Source organism: Ursus arctos, unplaced genomic scaffold, assembly GCF_023065955.2.
Source record: "Ursus arctos isolate Adak ecotype North America unplaced genomic scaffold, UrsArc2.0 scaffold_27, whole genome shotgun sequence".
Classification (NCBI taxonomy): Eukaryota; Metazoa; Chordata; class Mammalia; order Carnivora; family Ursidae; genus Ursus; species Ursus arctos.
In genome coordinates, this window is record NW_026622952.1 from 16,287,085 (window position 1) to 16,304,029 (window position 16,945).

Genomic DNA, 16,945 nt, shown 5'->3' on the forward strand with positions numbered 1-16,945 from the left:
ACAAGTACTTTGTGGTCATAAAGAAGAATAAGGAAATGCTTTATGTACCAACATGGAAAACTCTCCAACTACACCATTTAGTGAAGAAAAAAAGGGGGAAGGGAATAGTATACTACCATTTGCATAGAAAAGGAGGGAATAAAATACTCCAAGTACATACTTCTTTGTAGGTCATAAAACATCTTGGAAATTCTATGCATATTCATCCAAATGAAAAACTTTGGATACCAGCAAGAAGAAAAACTAGGGTGTAAGGGAGAAGAAAGTGGAAGGAAGCCTTTTTACCCCATATCCCTTTATATTTTTTGAATTCTGATTCAAGTAAATGTATGATCTATTGAAAAAATTAAGTTAAAAAAATAGCTCATCTTTACATTAAAACGTTTATCTAAAGGTATGTCAGTGACATAAATATAAATATAACAAGTTATTTGGAAACAATATGACCAACATGAGAGAGTATTTGTATTATACTTGAAGTCTTTATTGTGAACCAATTTGCTTTATTTTGACCTCAGTAGCAGATACAACCTATTAAATAATCTAAGAAATGCATTAAACTTCCATTTTAATAACCTGCACTTTAATCACAGAACTTATTTGAAATGGGAATAAGTAAACTTATTGGCTTTTATTTTCAAATAAGGTGAGTGAACTTATATCCAACGCTACCCTGACAGAAAACAGGATATACAGTTTTTAGATAAAGAATATTAGTGAGGCTTATAACTCCAGGACAAAGACACAAGAGAGGAAAGATGAGGGCTGGGGCTGATGCACCTAATACTAGACCTAATAATCTAGCTAAGCAGATTTCCAGGCAGTGCTCAAGATGCTGCCTGACTCCTGAGCAAGAGCAACTTCTTAGAAATTACGCAGAAGGACTAGGACAGAAAGCCAAGAAATATTCTGAGAAAAGGAAATAACAAGACCAACAAGAAGCTGCATCATCATTAAATTTCAGAATACCAAAAATTTTTCTAAAATTTACAAAGGATCAGAAATCAAAATGGCATTGGACACTTTGCAATTATAGAAGCCATACAGACAATACAGCAACACCTTCAAAATTCTGAGTGGAAAAGCACTTCGACTTAGAATTTGAACTATACTGATTTTTAACTGTGAGGGGTATATCAAAGACATTTACAGATTTTTTTTTGAAGTTTCGAAATTTATCTTTTAAGAATCTGTGGCATACAGTATTTTCAAAAAATTGGACATGGCAATATTTCTGGTCCCATGCTCTTCTAGAACCTTGCCACTCCACCAACCAAGAGGAAAAGCCTATTTTCCTTCTCTTGAATCCGATCAGGACATTGTGACTGCCTCAACAAACTGAATGCAGCAAAAGTGACAGTGAATAACTTCAGCCTCCAAGTGATAAAAGGCATTATGACTTCCTCATAGCTCTCAAGATGTTCATTCCAGGGACCACCATTATGCTGTAAGGAAGCCCAAGCCATAGAGAGAGGCCACAATTAGGTATATTCCATCTGACATCCCTAGGTAAGGTGTACGATGAGTAGGCTGAGAGCTCACTGATGATTTGTAGAGCACACAAGATCTGATGCACCCTTCCTGAAATGAAGATTAGTAAGCAAAATTCATGTGTTCAACGTTTTCAGCCAAAATTCACAGGGCAATTTGTTGAAACCTTAGTAGACAGAACAGATTTTAGCACCCAGAAGTGGAAAGCTGCTATGTTATTAAAAAAGAGAGAGAGACAGAGACAGAAATCTAAACCGTGGGAGTAGCTTTGGAATCTGAGAGAGATGAAAGCCAAATGTACCCTCAAAGAGTTGGTTAACAGAAGCCTAAGAGCCTTAGCGGATCGGTCAAAGAGCACTTACAGGAAAGTGAGGAAAATGTTGGAATAGGAACTCTGTTATGTACTGGTAGAAAGTTTACCAACCGTGTTGCCTGCAATAATGGGGAAAGGAGAAAACGTACAGGCATAACTCACTTTACTGCGCTTCACAGATTCTGCGTCTTCCTATCTCTGTGTTCACATTCTGGTATGCTCACAATATTTCAAACTTTTTCATGATTATTTTTGTTATGGTGATCTGTGATCAGTGATCTTTGATGTTACTATGTCAACTGTTCTAGAGGGCCACGAACTGCACTCATAAAACAGTGAACATCATCGATAAATGTGTGTTCTGACTGCTCCACGGACCAGCTGTTCCCCACTGTCTCTCTCTCCCTGGGCCTCCCTATTACCTGAGACATAAAATTAGGCCAGTTAATAACCCTACAATGGCCTGTAAGTATTCAAATGAAAGGAGTCACACGTCTCTCACTTTAGATCAAAAGCTAAAAATGACTAAGCTTAGTGAGGACAGAATGTCAAAAACTGAGACAGGCTAAAAGCTAGGCCCCTTGGGCCAAAGAGCCAACTTGTAAATGGAAAGGAGGGCTTCCTGAAGGAAATCAAAAGTGTTACTCCAATGAACATGCAAATGATAAGAAAGTGAAACAGCCTTATTGCAGATGTGGAGAAAATTTTAGTGGTTTCGACAGAAGATCAAATCAGCCACAACATCCCCTAAGTCAAAGCCTAATCCGCAGCAAGGTCCTAATGCTCTTCAGTTCTATGAAGGCTGAGACAGGGGAGGAAGCTGCAGAAGATTTTGTTTGAGTCCTTTCTCTTCTTCTCTTGATGAGTCTAGAGGTTTATCAATTTTATTGATTTTTCAAAGAAACAGCTCCTGGTTTCACTGATCTGTTCTACTGTTTTTAGTTTATTATTTATTTCTGCTCTAATCTTCATTATCTCCTTCCTTCTACTGCTTTTGGGATTTGTTTGTTGTTTTTTTCCTAGCTCCATTAAATATAAGGTTAAGTTGTTTGAGGTTTGTCTTGCTTCTTGAGGTAGGTCTGCATTGCTATAAACTTCCCTCTTAGAACCACTTTTGCTTCATCCCAAAGATTTTTAGATCATTGTGTTTTCATTTTCATTTGTTTCCACGTAAGTTTTGATTTCTTTTTGGATTTATTGGTTGCTCCATTGTTGAGTAGCATGTTATTTTATAACTATGTATCTGCTCTTTCCAGATTTTTTCTGGTGGTTGATTTCTAGTTTCAGAATATTGTGGTCAGAAAAGATGCTTGGTATGATTTCAATCTTTTTGAATTTGTTAAGACTTGTTTCATGGCCTAAAATGTCATCTACTCTAGAGAAAGTTCCATGTGCACTTGAAAAGAATGTGTATTCTCCTATTTTAGGATGGAATGTTCCTAATATATCTGTTAAATTAATCTGGTCCAGTATGTCATTCATCCTGCTGTGGTTTGGTCCTATTCTTTCACATGGGACACATAGCTAATGCAAACAGTGGAACAAAATCAAGTTATCTCCAGTAGTCAATAACCAAACTGTAGATTCACAAGGAAAATACATGTTGTCAAGGTCTGATGACACGAAAAAAGAATCTGAAAGGTATTTTTCAGAGCTGCTGAAAGATGTGGAAAATTAAAAAGATAAAACCACCAATGGAAAAATGGAAGTAATTCTTAACTCCAGAAAAAGCAAAAAATCATAACATAAAGGAAATGTAATCATGACAAAGTACTTGATTCAGCAATGGGGAATATTTACAGAATCGAAATAATGAAAATACCAAAAATGAATTTAAGTAAAGATCATGATATCAATCACTAAGAGAATGAGGGGAAAGGAACATTTATGAAAGACAAAGATAACTAAAATCCTCATCAATCATAGCAGGAGGTTGATATAAAATACCTAAAATTGAAGAACCAATGCTATATGTAGAAGTTTACATTATTCAGAAAGATGAAGGTAAGTATTGGAAAAGCAACTAAAAGAAGAAAACACAATCACCTCTGAAAAGTATGAATATGTCTGTGTGAAGGTAGGAATGTGGAATGAAGAGAACTGCCTTTTAACATCATTTGAAAATTTAAACTATATTACGATGACTTTGATAAAAGTAAGTAAAAATAAATTTATACAAACATTTTTTTTGGTATAAATGTACTTACTATGGAAATGCTGTTGAAGAAGGAGCTAAAACTGGAGGATTCTTCCAAAACTCATCCAAGAGACTCTGAATAATTTTTCCAAGATCTGAGTGCATTGTAAACTAAAAGTAATAGAAATACAGGATGATCAAAATCACTTTCAGAATAAGTCTTATTAGGATAATGTCACTGTAAAACATAATCTTAAATCTACTTCTGCACATCAAGAATTAAATGAAAAACAAAGGGTATTGTGTCAAATGACCAGATTAGCAATCTACAACTTACAATATTTTTCTATAGACTCAATACCAGAAATCAGTTAAATATCTATTTAACCAATAATGGAGCTAAAGTATTTCCACATTTTAAAAAACAATTTGAAGTTTCAAAGGTAAATACTTGGAGTACATTTAAGCTATAGCCCTTCACAGTAATCAATCACTTATATTTCCTAAGAACTTTAAGGCATATTTGAATTTTATCCCCTCCTAACAACTGTGGAAAATCTGTGAACCAAAGTTCTAACATCAACAGGTCTTCATCACAGAAAAACAAATAACTTTCAAATCAGTATTATTTATTAGATATAGTGACCTTTTTTTGGGAAAATTATTTATTCCAAATGAGATTTTACATTTTAGAGTTCTAAAACATGTAGTAGTAAAGTAATATACCTGTTATACTACTCTGAAATAAATTATACTATATACATACATTGTTTACTAACGGAGAGGTAACATATACCCCTTGCTTATCCATTAAGTGATGTCGTATTGGTGGATAAACACTGATCACTGGTTTTTCCTGAGGAAATTGTGGAGGGAGCAATCTGTTAAATGTAGAACAGATGAAAAAAAGACACATGTTATATTATAAAGTCATAATTCTAAAACAAAGTTAAAAGCAAATTAAATTTTCATGCTTTCATTTAGATTAATTATTCACAGTAATAAGTACTCTATTAAGGTTGTTAATTGAAAATACACAAAAGGATATACTTTAGCAACAAGATTATAAAGCAATTCAATACAGTAAAACCTTAATGTAGAATATGGATACCCTGAGTTATAAGATATTCCTCACATCATGTCAATTAATTGCTTTCAAACATAATATACCAACCTATGCAAAATCTCCAATAAAATCAGATCAGGTATTTGTATCAGGTGAACCACAGTAACCAGTCGGACTATTGGACCACAGTTTCTGGCCATATAATTTTCTTGCAGTTTTCCTACTTATGAAATGCTGCCAAGAATTATTATACCATCTATTGAATTTTTAAAGACTGAGTAGATAAAAGCAAAAGCACTACGATTAAAACTGTAGCTGTCAGTATGCCTTGGTTCTGTAAGGCTCTCTTCTAATCGTTCCCATTAACACAACTCTCCCAAGTCTGTCAATCACATGGTTTCAAGTAAGAACAGTAAATTCTTAATACCAAAAAAAAAAAAAAAGGTGAAAATCTTAACCTTTATGAATTACCACAAATTAAAAATTCAGGAATGAAGTCTTAAATGGATTTTACTGGATATGGAACTCTGATTTCTAAATCTCTCTAAACTCGGAAGAATATGCCTCTTTACTATCTCTCTGTTCCCCTGCTGGCTCAGAAAACGATTTGTTTGGCAGCACCATCATGAAGAAAACTGGGTCCTTTTTGGCTTCTCCTACTTAGCCCTACCTAGGGCATTTGATGGAGATAAAACTACTTCATTTATATAGCTAAAGATTTTAAACTAGTTTGGTAAAAAAAGACAATGAATGGCCTTTAGAGCCCAACAAATCTGGGTTTGTATCCTGACCATGCTATTCACTACCTATGTGTCTGTAATTTGCCCGATTTGCAGCGCTACTGTGAGGATCGAAAAAGCTCCTCTATCAAGATAACACAGCATAATGCTTGGCACAATTATACATTCACACTTCCATTCACTATTCAACTAGGATTTAATAAGGCCTTCTCCATGCAGGCATTATGCTAGACAATGAGAATATGAAGATGAGTAAGTCATCGTTCCTGTCTTCAGTTAGGTGCTTCTTACCTCACCCAAACACCTGCTCTAGCACCCAGCCACCTAATGCAATTTGAGGTAATAACTTAATACTGTCATGCTAAAGACTAATAATTACACATACCGTTAAATGGGTACTTCAGCAATCACTCTGTCTAATCTTTCCTCTTAAATAACCTCATGACTATAATTTTTAACTTAATTTTTTTCTTTAATTAGTAGATCAAATTTAGCCTTGAACTTTCCAGTTGATATAGTATATCTGTTGTTGAAGACTAGAACATTTTCACTTGTTTCTGATGTAGAGGTGAATGTATCTCTAATAGTTTCCCATACACGAGCTCTTTGATTGTCTTCATTTTCAGGCTTTCTCTTTCAGCCTACCTTCAGCTAAGACTTCAGTGCAAATCCATAAAAATAATGACAGTACTAAATATTATTATTGCATCTTTTTATTGCATTTCTTCTTGTATAGTTTCTTTCTTATAGCAATACACTTTACAATGTAGCAATACGCTTTACAATGATGTCTTTAAAAAATTTTTGTTTCTCAAAATTGTGTGACTTTGCTAAGTTATAGTTACTAGAAAGGGAATATTTTAAATAAGTTCACTTTAAATGATTCACTTCTAATAACTAAGAAACAAAATAATGAAAAGATTTTTAAAAGTACTAGTACATAAAAAGTATAGGATACAATTCTACTCACATATTAATATTAATTGTCAGGTTGTTTACGGTGAATGGCAACCTGTATTCCACATCTTTCTGTATTTCAGCTATACTGTAGGAGAAAATTCGAGAGAAAAATTCACTTGAAGTTATAAACCATTAATGTTAAAAAGAATGTTAAACGTTTTTAGAGCCTACTAAAACTATGAATTTTAATCACCCAATCTATATAGCCAATATAACTGGTATCTTGAGGGAAAAATGACCAAAGAAAGATTTATCAAATAAAGCAATAATATTCTTAGATATCCATCCAAATGTGTGTGTGTTGGGGGGAGGTGGTAGAGTGGGGGTAGATGTTGAAGTAAAGTGGCAAAGAAAAACTCTCATATTAATGCTAGATTGATTTACTATCACTTTCTCTAATTCAACATTAGTAGAAGTAATTGTTATCCCTCTGGTTAATACAAGTCAGCAAGACATCTGGGTTCTGATTCTGACGCTGCTACTAACCAGCTATCTAGACAGCTAGGGAAGTCTGGGTCTTAATTGCTTCAACTAAGCCTGGATGAGACGTCTGCTACAGTCTCATGACAGAGACTGCTGGTTGCTTTCCAGAAACAAATAACCCCCCCTTCTTCCTAAGTAAGAAAAGTCTGTTTTTAGTCTGAGTAGCAATGTTCTAGCCTTTTTTGCAGCTAGCTGTTGCTATAGACTTAAGTTCTAGCCAATAAGATAGATACAGGGAGGCTGTGGGATGGAATTACTAGGAAAGCATCTAGACGGAGGGAACAAAAAAAACTAGTATGAGTCCATTTGCTTCTCCTGCCTCTACCTGATAGCTGCACTTCTAGCAGCCATCCTGGACCATGAGTGACCTGGAGAATGGAAGTCATACACTAGGGAGAGCTAAGCAGAAAGAAGTAGCTTGGGTTTTAATGACTATGGAATTGTCGAACTGAATTTCTTTTTTGTGAGAGAAAAAAAGATTCTATCCTATTTAACTCAGTATTTTGGGAGTCTTGGCTAGTAGCAGCTGAATATAATTGCCAACTAACAGAATTTCCTTGTATTTTAACATTCTACATTTAGAATTTAATTTACTTTATTGTTAATTGTGGGGATACATTATTAAAATTAAAATCTAGCAACCAAATCTTTTGCAGGTCACTTCAAACTCTAACGAATATTCACAGTATTTCCAAAGGGAAAAATGTTCAGTAGTATTCCTGAGTTGAGGTTGAGAAGAACCTTAATATTCAAAAAGACACAAAACTAATTCAAGCATGAGTACTGTTGGAAGACCTAGCGTCTACATAATAATTAACTTTCATTCTTTTGGTTGCTTCAGCTAATGCTCTGTACTGACATCCCATGGAATGGGGTTAGGATTGAGATGAAGAAACAGCTGAGAACAGACTCAAAAAGATAGTATTAGGACTTCCATAGTTTTACAGAAGTTTCTCTTTGGGATTCAGTTTTGGACTAGAATACTGACAACCTCCTCAGTTGTAGGAACACCATATATAATCAATTAAATGGCTTAAGTTTTCTATTCCTTTGTATTATTTTAGGACTCTCAGGTGTAACTGCTTCAAGGGAATACTGGTCACAAATGCATCCATCAGTTTTAAGCTAAATAGAACATCTTCATGATTAAAAGTATGACCTCCTAAGTCAGGCCTCCTGGCTTCAAATTCTCCCTCTAAACCACTTACTTATGTGATCATATGCAAATTACTTAACCTAAGCCTTATCTCTCAAATGGAAAACAGGGATGTTAAAAGTATCTATCTACCCAAAACAGTTGTTAGATTAAATGAGAGACTACTTGTAAAGCTCTCCACAAAATACCATAATAACTGTTCAATACATGTTAGCTATTATCAAATATGCATTTTGAACATGCATCTAGGTTGGAGCCTGTCTGAATTTGTAGTAAGGGAGATTCTCTGTAGAGGGAGATTCTCTCTCCCCCTCACCTCCCTCACCAAAGTTTTAACTCAGTTTTTGAGTGTATTTTTATAGCAAACAAATTAAAGTGAATTCGATTAAAATAATTTTTACTTAAATTATTGGCTAGAAGTGTTTTTATTGTCTCTACAATTAGAGTGTTGACATTTACTAAGTTTTGACAAGTTTCCTTCATAAAAGAGGTTTAAGAAATAACTGAAAGCAATACTTGTAATATTAGTGAGAGGTGAACTATCATTAACAAATTCCAACACAAGTTAGTCATGGATTAGTTGGAGTTCAGGCCATGCTACTGCAAAATATGGCACTTCAACATCTTGAATATTTTCAGTTGAAGGAGTCTGAGAAAAGAGGAGAAGCAGGAAGGTTACTCTAACCTCCTCCCTGCCTCATACTTCTTCCCTGAAACAGATCATAAAATCCTCATGTGAAATATGCCCTCCTCATACCAAGAGGAGAGTAGCATCCCTACCTCAAAGACAAAGGGACACCAAGAAAAATAGTAAGAAGCCTTGCTAAGCTGCTCCCCTTCGTCCTTGATTATTACAATTACCTCATATTTCTCAGCCCATCATGTTCTTCCATGACTGCGGTTTTCATCAAACCTAGCATAAAAAACTCGGGTCTATTTCTTTGGATCTTTGCTTCCTTATTAAGTCATCCATCTCATGGAAAACTTAAATTAAATAAGCTTGTATGCTTTTCTCCTGTTAATCTGTCAGTTTACTTAATTAAAACAAGAACCATTCCCTGAATATTCACAATGTGATTTCGGATTTTTTGCTATTTTAAATAACTTTTAAAAAACTTATTCTAGGGGCGCCTGGGTAGTTCCATTGGTTAAGCATCTGACTCTTGACTTTGGCTCAGGTCATGATCCCAGGGTTGTGGTACCAAGCCCCACATCAGGATCTTAGTGCAGAGCCTGTTAGAGATTCTCTCCCTCTCCTTCTGCTGACCCTGCCCCTGTCATGCACTCTCTAAATAAATACATAAATACTTAAAAAACAAAACAAAACTAAAAAAAACTTATCTAAAAATGATTCATTCCCTCAGTGGGAAAAAAGAACAAGCAAAGAGGATATAAAAATCACTCAGGAAGGCATATACCCAAGATAACCTCTAACACATTGGTATATAACCTAATCTTTCTATACTCACAACCTTATGTAAAACAAAATGCAACTGTACTGTCTACACAATTTTATAACTTGCTCTTTTCTGAATCAGTAAATGCTATTTTACATTATCTCGTTAGAATGGCTGTAAATAATGTTTTATTACATTGTTTAACCTATTCTCTATTAATTATTGAGATTGTTTCCAATTTTTACTATTACAAATTACACTTTGATAAACATTCTTTGAAGACTTATCTTTGAGCTGACAGGTAGCAGTATTTTGAATGTAAATACACACGCAAATTTTAAAGTAATACTGTAACAACACTACAAGAGCAAATTTGAATGACCTTCCATTAATACTTTTATGTTCTAGGTTCTCTGAGAGAAATGAATTACTATGGTTTTGCCTCATTCACTCTGAATAGGTTTGCGATTAAAGAAAGCTGAAATAACAGATAACTATGTTAGTCAGAATGTGTGATTAACTGGCATCCTCATTTCTTCGATAGTCCTTGAAACTATAAACAAAAAGACCTTGACATGAAATAGAAGCACTAGTTATGGTTAAAAGATTCCTTTTGTAGAACAATCATTTATCTCCAATTCACATTTTGTGTAAACTCGGATTTCATAAGAAAGACTTGGTTCAACTAAACAGCTACCAAATATCCACCATCTTGCAAGGAAACAGAAATACAGAAATATGTGTGGCCTTTGAAGGGGCACACAGCCTGAAGAAAAAAATCAAGTGACTAAAAAAGATCAATCCAAGATACTGATAGCATGCATTTCCCAGTGTTGGGTGAATCAACGAATGCTTACAGGTGAACCTTGCAAATAAAGGATTCAGATGCTTCAATAAAGATGGTAGATCCAGATTCGACAACTTCCCTTTCCTACCTAAATCCCTGGAAATATCACAAAAGACTAAACAACCAAATCTGTAACAGTGCTGGAAAGCAAAGAGTAAGCAGACGAACTCCGAGGAATCCCTAAAAGATAAAAAAGATGGAATTAGATTTAAGGAAAAGGATAATAAGGAAAAAAGGAAAGAAAAAGAAAGTAAATACAGGAACTGATGACAACCCAAAACATAAGATCAATGCAAAGTACGAACAGTTTGAAGGTCGTCCAAGCCCTTGGAGGAAGTCAATGCACACCAAGAGTGTGGAGGGCTGGGCAGAAACATTTCTCAGGGTAATGAATGGGAAGGTATGTGCAACAGCAGGTAGGACAGAGCACTCTCCTCTTTTCCCTGCTTGTTCCAACCAACAGATGGCACTAATATCTGCACCCAGAAGAACACAGTAGGTAGCCTCCCGAAAGTAGCAGTGCTTTAGGAAGCTACTGACTTCCACGGAGCCTCTGTTTCCAGAAGACAACTATCAGCTTGTCCCATATTGGAGCGAATCATTTTTTTTCATTCATCACAGAGGCAGGCTATGATAAAGAGAGCTAAATATCCACCAACAAATCAACAAGGAATCTCCAACACAGAAAGGACCACATCAAAGAGGTGTGAACAAAGCAAAACCAAGCAAGGCAGCCACTAAACTCAGGAAGCCCTAAAACACAAAAGTTAATTCAGCAAACAGAAGACTCTAAATTTGTGTAATTAATATCCTCAGAGAAACAAAACAGCACTTGCATTCACACACAAACACCACAGTTGATATGAAAATGAAAAATTAAGACACTGGACATTTAAAATAAATAGCTCAAATAAATGGTTTGGTGCTCTGTTTGGAAAATGTTTCATACTATATATTCTTTTCTTGGAGAATACTGATGCATTTTAGCATATTAAAGGCTTTGGGAAATTCTAAAGCACATGACTTTTGTTTTTTCAATCTGTTTGACATGGACCACATATTTCACAGAATTCTTTGACATGGACCACGTATTTCACAGTGTTGTGTGGAACACAGCATAATGAAACAGATGTGCAAAGAGCTATAGGAACACAGAAGAAAGCACCTAACCTCAACAAGGGTAGGGGTGGTGGGGTCTTCCAGGAAATAAAATACTCTCTGAACTACATTAAAAATTCAAGTAAGAGTTAACTTGCAGGAAAGAGAATCAGCAAAACTAATTAGACATTCTAGACAGAAGAAACACCATGGGAAAAATTTCAGATATGAAATAACATTGGGTCTCTAAAAGTCTCCATATCCTTTGCCATTAAAAACTTCACATCCTCACTGTCCCTTAAAAAGTAAAACAGAGGCACAACATGGAGACACTTAGGCCAAGTCACTACACTGGGGCTTAACACCTAACCTAACTGCAATCTCCCTAGAGATGTAGTGTTAACCAGTTAGTCAAGAATTTTCTGAACAGCATTAAAAAAGGTGATCCATCAGTCACATGGGCCTTCTCCATCCCCTCCCCACCCCTGCCCCCAGATGAGGTAATCCACCTAATTAGACCCCCTACCCTTTACCCCTAGGGAAAGGTGACCTTAGCTGGTATAATCCTTTCCTCTATTTTGCTAATAAGTTCCTTGCTCCACCATCCTTCCTATAAAAACCTTACATTTTGAACTAGTGGGAGCTCCCATTAAACACTAGATGGGATGCTGTCCAATTCATGAATCATTTAATGAAGCCAATTACATTTCAAAATTTACTTGGCTTTGTCTTTTAACAGATTTGGTGGCAGCAACAGGATCTGAAGTGAACTTCTAAAGGCCTTCAGGGATAAAGAGAAACACGGGCGTGGCATTCTGTGAATCCTTTTGAGTTCACTGTCATTCATTTCCAAGGAGCTTCGGTGAGCTCCTCTGGGTTTGAGCTCTATTCTCTTTGCATTCAAGCTTGGATCTAATTGGCTTTCCAGTCCAGGGTTTTAATGAGTCAGTCTACACAGACGAGGCTCTAAGAGAGCTCCAGTCCCTTAGCCCTTGGTTCAGTCTACAATTTCACACTGGAATCCCTTCTCCAGTTGTAGTCTGCAGTCTCCATTGACAGGCATTTGGTGGTTTAGTACTTTCCCCAGTTTCAGTCCACAGTCTCTATCCACTAGAGTCCGCTAATCAGCCTATGTTGGGAACTGTTGGTGGCCACTCCCTGGAGCTGGACAGGGTCTGACTTAAGAACCAGACCAGGTCTGGGAACAGACTGGGTTGGATCTGAGATGGACTGGATCCAGTGTGAGGCCTGTGGTATTGTTTTAAACAAAGGCTAATTGATAATGGGAGTCTCAGAAGCCAGACAAAAGGCGCAAACACTGGTGGGCATGGGTCAAGCATTTAAATTCAAAGGCTATTAGAGCGCTCACCAACTCCAGAAGACTTCTGTGATAGAGTAAGTTGGTCGCATTAATGGATTAGATTGACATTGGGTCACCCACCAACCTCAAGACAACTTCTGTGCAATGAGGTACACTGCAAAACACCTCACAATTCCCAACACCATCGCATGTCCCTCTTAGTTACTAGTCTGACTCTGAGAAACACAGAGGCCTAGCTAAAAAAAAGGAATAAAAAACAAAGGATCCTTTATATCCAGAGTTGAACAGGCCACCTTCTGGCATACCTGCTTACTTTATGTCTAAAAACTGTAGTCCCAGAAGTCACAAATATTTAGGTAAATGGCAAGATCATACTAAAATCAACTTCGTGTTACAATGGCTGTTATGGTAAATGCTCCAATTAGAGAAATAATTAAAGAAGTATACTTGAAAGCAAGGGTTCTTAAACAGAATGGGACACCTATTTTATGTGGTATGCAGAAGCCACCCAAAGGCTTCAAAATTCCAAAGTTTCATTGGTTCACTCCAAAAAGAAAGGTACCTACAACAAAGACTAAGACTAACATATAAGACTGCATTAATTCCTACTGCTCTCCTCTCTCCTTTGAGTACTCTTTCTAGTAATCCTCTATCTGAAGTGTCTTTTGACTCCGAAGAGACTATTAGTTAAGTTTTAAGATAAAGACCACCACAGGCTGCAGGCAATCCCCTACAGGTATCTTTCATTCCCGGGTTAAAGGCCCAACTAACAGCCATAGTTAAATAATTTCTAAAGCCCACAGAGGATTCTCAAAAGGTTTTGTAATTTACCTCCTGAGCCAATACAGAGGGAAAAAAAATAAAATATTCCCTTCCTTTCAAAACCAGAACTATTGACTATCAATCCTCTGTCTCCCAGGTATAGCTACTGCCTTTTTTTTTTTTTTAAAGATTTTATTTATTTATTCGACAGAGATAGAGACAAGCCAGTGAGAGAGGGAACACAAGCAGGGGGAGTGGGAGAGGAAGAAGCAGGCTCATAGCAGAGGAGCCTGATGTGGGGCTCGATCCCATAACGCCAGGATCACGCCGAGCCGAAGGCAGACGCTTAACCGCTGTGCCACCCAGGCGCCCCAATAGCTACTGCCTTCTTGACTGTCTTGTTTTATGTCCTAAGAATCTGGCTTGGCTTTCAGCCTACCTGGGACAGGCAGGTTGTGTTTGGCTAAATTTGGGGGTGACTCTGGATCTGGTAAAGAGACTGTCTTTTGTACCCTCTCTGAGGATGCTGCTAGGGTCCATGAGGTTGTTCAAAACTGCCAGAAATATTTACTGTATGTCCTGGTTGAGACCTGACAAGATACTGGAGAGGATTTACAACTCTGTGTTCAGAAATTTGGCCAAATTAGAAACTGATATTCAGAGCCTGAAAAGAATTTTTTTTTTTTTTGAGACTTTGCCCCTAAGCTAAATGTACCCAGAAGGGGGAAAACACATAGGTGGATGAGTGTGAGTGTCCTTTGATACCATTTAGGTGGCAACTTAATTCTCTGAGGAATTAAAAACAGCTACACCTGTTTTGCAAATATGTTATCACCTTATACCTGTCAGAATGGCTAAAATCAAAAAGACAAGAAGTAACAAGTACTGGTAAGGATGTGGAGAAAAAGGAATCCTCATGCACTGTTGGTGGGAATGTAAACTGGTGCAGCCACTGTGGAAAACAGTGTGGAGGTTCCTCAAAAAAAGTAAAAATAGGAATCCTATTTGATCCAATAATTCCACCACTAGGTATGTATCCAAAGAAAACAAAACACTAATTTGAAAAGATGTATGCACCCCTGTCTATTGAAGCATTATTTGCAGTAGCCAAGATATGGAAGCAACCTAACTGTTCATCAATAGACAAATGGATAAGGAAGATTTGGTAACATATACAAATGGACTATTACTCAGCCATAAAAAAGGATTAGTTCTTGCCATTTGAGACAACATGGATGGACCAAGTGCATATTATGCTAAATGTAGTAAGTCACATTGAAAAAGATAAATGCCATATGATTTCACTCATATGTGTAACCTAAAAAACAAATGAACAAATAAATAAACATACAAAAAGCAGAATCAGACCTCGAAATACACAGAAATAATGGGGGAATAGGTAAAATGCATAAAAGGGAGTGAGAGATTCAGGCTTCCAGTTATGGAATGACTAAGTCATGAGAATAAAAGGCACAGCATAGGGAATATTATCAATGATATTGTAATAAGTGTTACATGGTGACAGATGGTAGCCACTTGAGGTGAGCATAGCATACAGTATAAAGAAGCTGAATCATCATGTTGTAGACCTGGAACTAATGTTAACATTGTGTGTCAACTATACTCAAAAAAAATTTTTTTTAAGTGTAAGAGTTCAAACTTTTATATTATATTAAAACTTAGCCCTAAAATTAAAAAAAAATAATACGGAAAAACTTAGAAGCAGCGTCTTTTCTAACTAGTGAGTTTTGTGTTTTTGTACCTAATTCATGGCAGCAATTTAAAACTATAAGCTATGAGGTCTCTGTCTACATCTTTATGTTTATGTGTGCCTCTCTCTCTATATAGTAAATGTATGGTATTTTCTTCCTCCAGACAGTATTCTTAAAATTAATTTGTAAATTTAGTTGGCTTAAAGATCTATTTAATTGGCTTAAGGAAAACTAACTGCTTATATAAATTAAACTCTCAGAAATATAACAAAAACACCCACGTTTTTCAAGTACTGGGATAATCTAATAAAGCTCGTTTAAATTCACTGGTTTAATTAAAACAGGCATGTCTTTAGAGTTATCAACATTGAATACAATGCAGATAAACAAGTTTCATTCTACCTGAATTTACTAGTTTAATTAAATCTGTTATAATTTGTCAGCAAAAATAACTTAGAATCATGGCAGATTTTGTCTAATGTCTCCTAAGTTTTGTGGGTAATCTCAACATGATTGTTGGAGCAAATGATTTAGATGTAAGTGGAGTAAGAATTTACAGTAAGGTTTTTAGCAGTTATATTTTATGATATACATGCTTAAAAAATGTTCCACATCTCATTAGCTTGAGATTTTAGGAGTCTTGCTAAATTAAATTAATGATGGAAATGTGGGCGCCTAGGTGGCTCAGCGGTGGCTTAAGTGACTGCCTTCAGCTCAAGTCATGATCCCACAGCCCCACATCAGGCTCCTGGCTTGGCGGTTGAGTCTGCTTCTTCCTCTGACCTTCCCCCCTCCCTTCTCATGCTCTCTCACACTCTTTCTCTCTCTCTCAAATGAAGTAAAATAAAAAATAAAATCTTTAAATGATGGAAATGTATTGAATAGATTATTTCCAAGTAAGATAAAATACTGTTCTTGAACATAGGCTTATTTACTTTTGGTTTATTACAGAGAAACTAAAAGCTACTTAGGTTTGTCAATTCTACACTGGAAAACTGAAAAAAGTATATGCTTCTAGAAATTATGAAAGGTATTCATAATTTGTCAATCTAAAAAATGCTGGTATGACAGTTCACTACTCCTTAGTTTTCATTAGAAATGAAGATTTCTAAGGGTTAAGAATTCTAATTAATGTTATTACAACTACTACAAATAAAAGAAACATCCTTGTCTGTAAAGAAAGTAAGAATGTGTGTTTTTGGTACGAGAAGGAATAAGGAATGGAGATACATTTTCTCGATGGGGGAAAAAAAGTAATTTTGTCCTAAAGTGAGGCTGGTTGTTTAAAGAAAAAGAACAGGACAAAATCTGAATGTGAAAAACAAAAAACAAACTTGTAAAGTTTGTGAAAAAGGAATCTTTGGAAAGGTCAGGACTAAGATTAAAATGAGTAAGTTTTAATACGAGAAGTATGAGAAGCGAAATAAGTCAATCAGAGAAAGACAATTATCATATGATCTCA

General features: G+C 35.9%; 1 protein-coding gene across 2 annotated transcripts in view; it reads right to left on the reverse strand.

Moving 5' to 3' along the window:
- The window catches only part of VPS37A (VPS37A subunit of ESCRT-I), a 45,614-nt gene that overhangs the window by 18,172 nt on the left and 10,497 nt on the right, over positions 1 to 16,945 (reverse strand). For both annotated transcript variants that reach the window (XM_026508453.4, XM_044387547.3), the window contains 3 exons: positions 6,718 to 6,792; positions 4,708 to 4,822; positions 4,012 to 4,112 (listed from right to left, as the gene is read on the reverse strand). In XM_026508453.4, coding sequence (XP_026364238.2) covers positions 4,012 to 4,112; positions 4,708 to 4,822; positions 6,718 to 6,792 — 291 coding nt within the window. The remainder of the gene's footprint in view (positions 1 to 4,011; positions 4,113 to 4,707; positions 4,823 to 6,717; positions 6,793 to 16,945) is intronic.